This window comes from Arachis ipaensis, chromosome B03 (genome assembly GCF_000816755.2).
Source record: "Arachis ipaensis cultivar K30076 chromosome B03, Araip1.1, whole genome shotgun sequence".
Taxonomy (NCBI): Eukaryota; Viridiplantae; Streptophyta; class Magnoliopsida; order Fabales; family Fabaceae; genus Arachis; species Arachis ipaensis.
In genome coordinates this window covers 36,417,118-36,417,775 of record NC_029787.2, presented here as the reverse complement: position 1 = coordinate 36,417,775, position 658 = coordinate 36,417,118, and the positions used below count along the sequence as shown (strand labels likewise).

Below are 658 nucleotides of genomic sequence, written 5' to 3'. Positions count from 1 at the left end.
TCAAGAACCTTCGGGGAAATGGCCTTTTGTTCCCTTCTGTGTTGCTTCTGCGTGCTTTACTACTACATTGTGTATCACAGACAATACCGGGCATGGAGAGCTTTGCTGAAATTGCTCATTCAGTTCGTGGTCTTCCAAAAATGGTATATATTGTGTTATTTTAATCTTTTTCCTTCATTTAGCATGTATTAACTATTAAGTACTCAGAGTTCAGAATTTTCTCTCGTGGTCATGATTTTGGTAGTTCTGAATATGTGCAGGTTATAGATAGTATTAATAAGTGTGATGTTGATATCCGAAGAGAACTCTTTGGTAGCATAATGGTAACTACAATATTAATTTGGTGTTCCACCATATTTGGGTTTGTACTTTAAAGTTTGGCCACAGCTGAAAGTTATTTTTGTTTACCTCCCAGCTTACTGGTGGCACAGCTTCAATGCAACAATTGAAGGAACGCATTGAGAAAGAGTTACTTGAGGTGATATTTACAGAGGATCACATTTCAATTTATCTACATAATGAGTTTTTTCCATAAGTTATAATATGATCTTTGACAAGATACTACAGTGCTGTTTGACTAAGACACATATTGACATTCTTTTTTCTGGTCGTAAAAGTTTTTATTTATAGAAAAAAATATTTTATGTTTTTACTATAA

The 658-nt window shown here is 33.7% G+C and overlaps 1 protein-coding gene across 1 annotated transcript in view; it reads left to right on the top strand.

The window, feature by feature from the left end:
- LOC107630318 (actin-related protein 4) overlaps positions 1 to 658 on the top strand; it is a 5,215-nt gene that overhangs the window by 3,644 nt on the left and 913 nt on the right. The window contains exons 15-17 of the mRNA XM_016333413.2: positions 81 to 143; positions 261 to 323; positions 416 to 478. Coding sequence (XP_016188899.1) covers positions 81 to 143; positions 261 to 323; positions 416 to 478 — 189 coding nt within the window. The remainder of the gene's footprint in view (positions 1 to 80; positions 144 to 260; positions 324 to 415; positions 479 to 658) is intronic.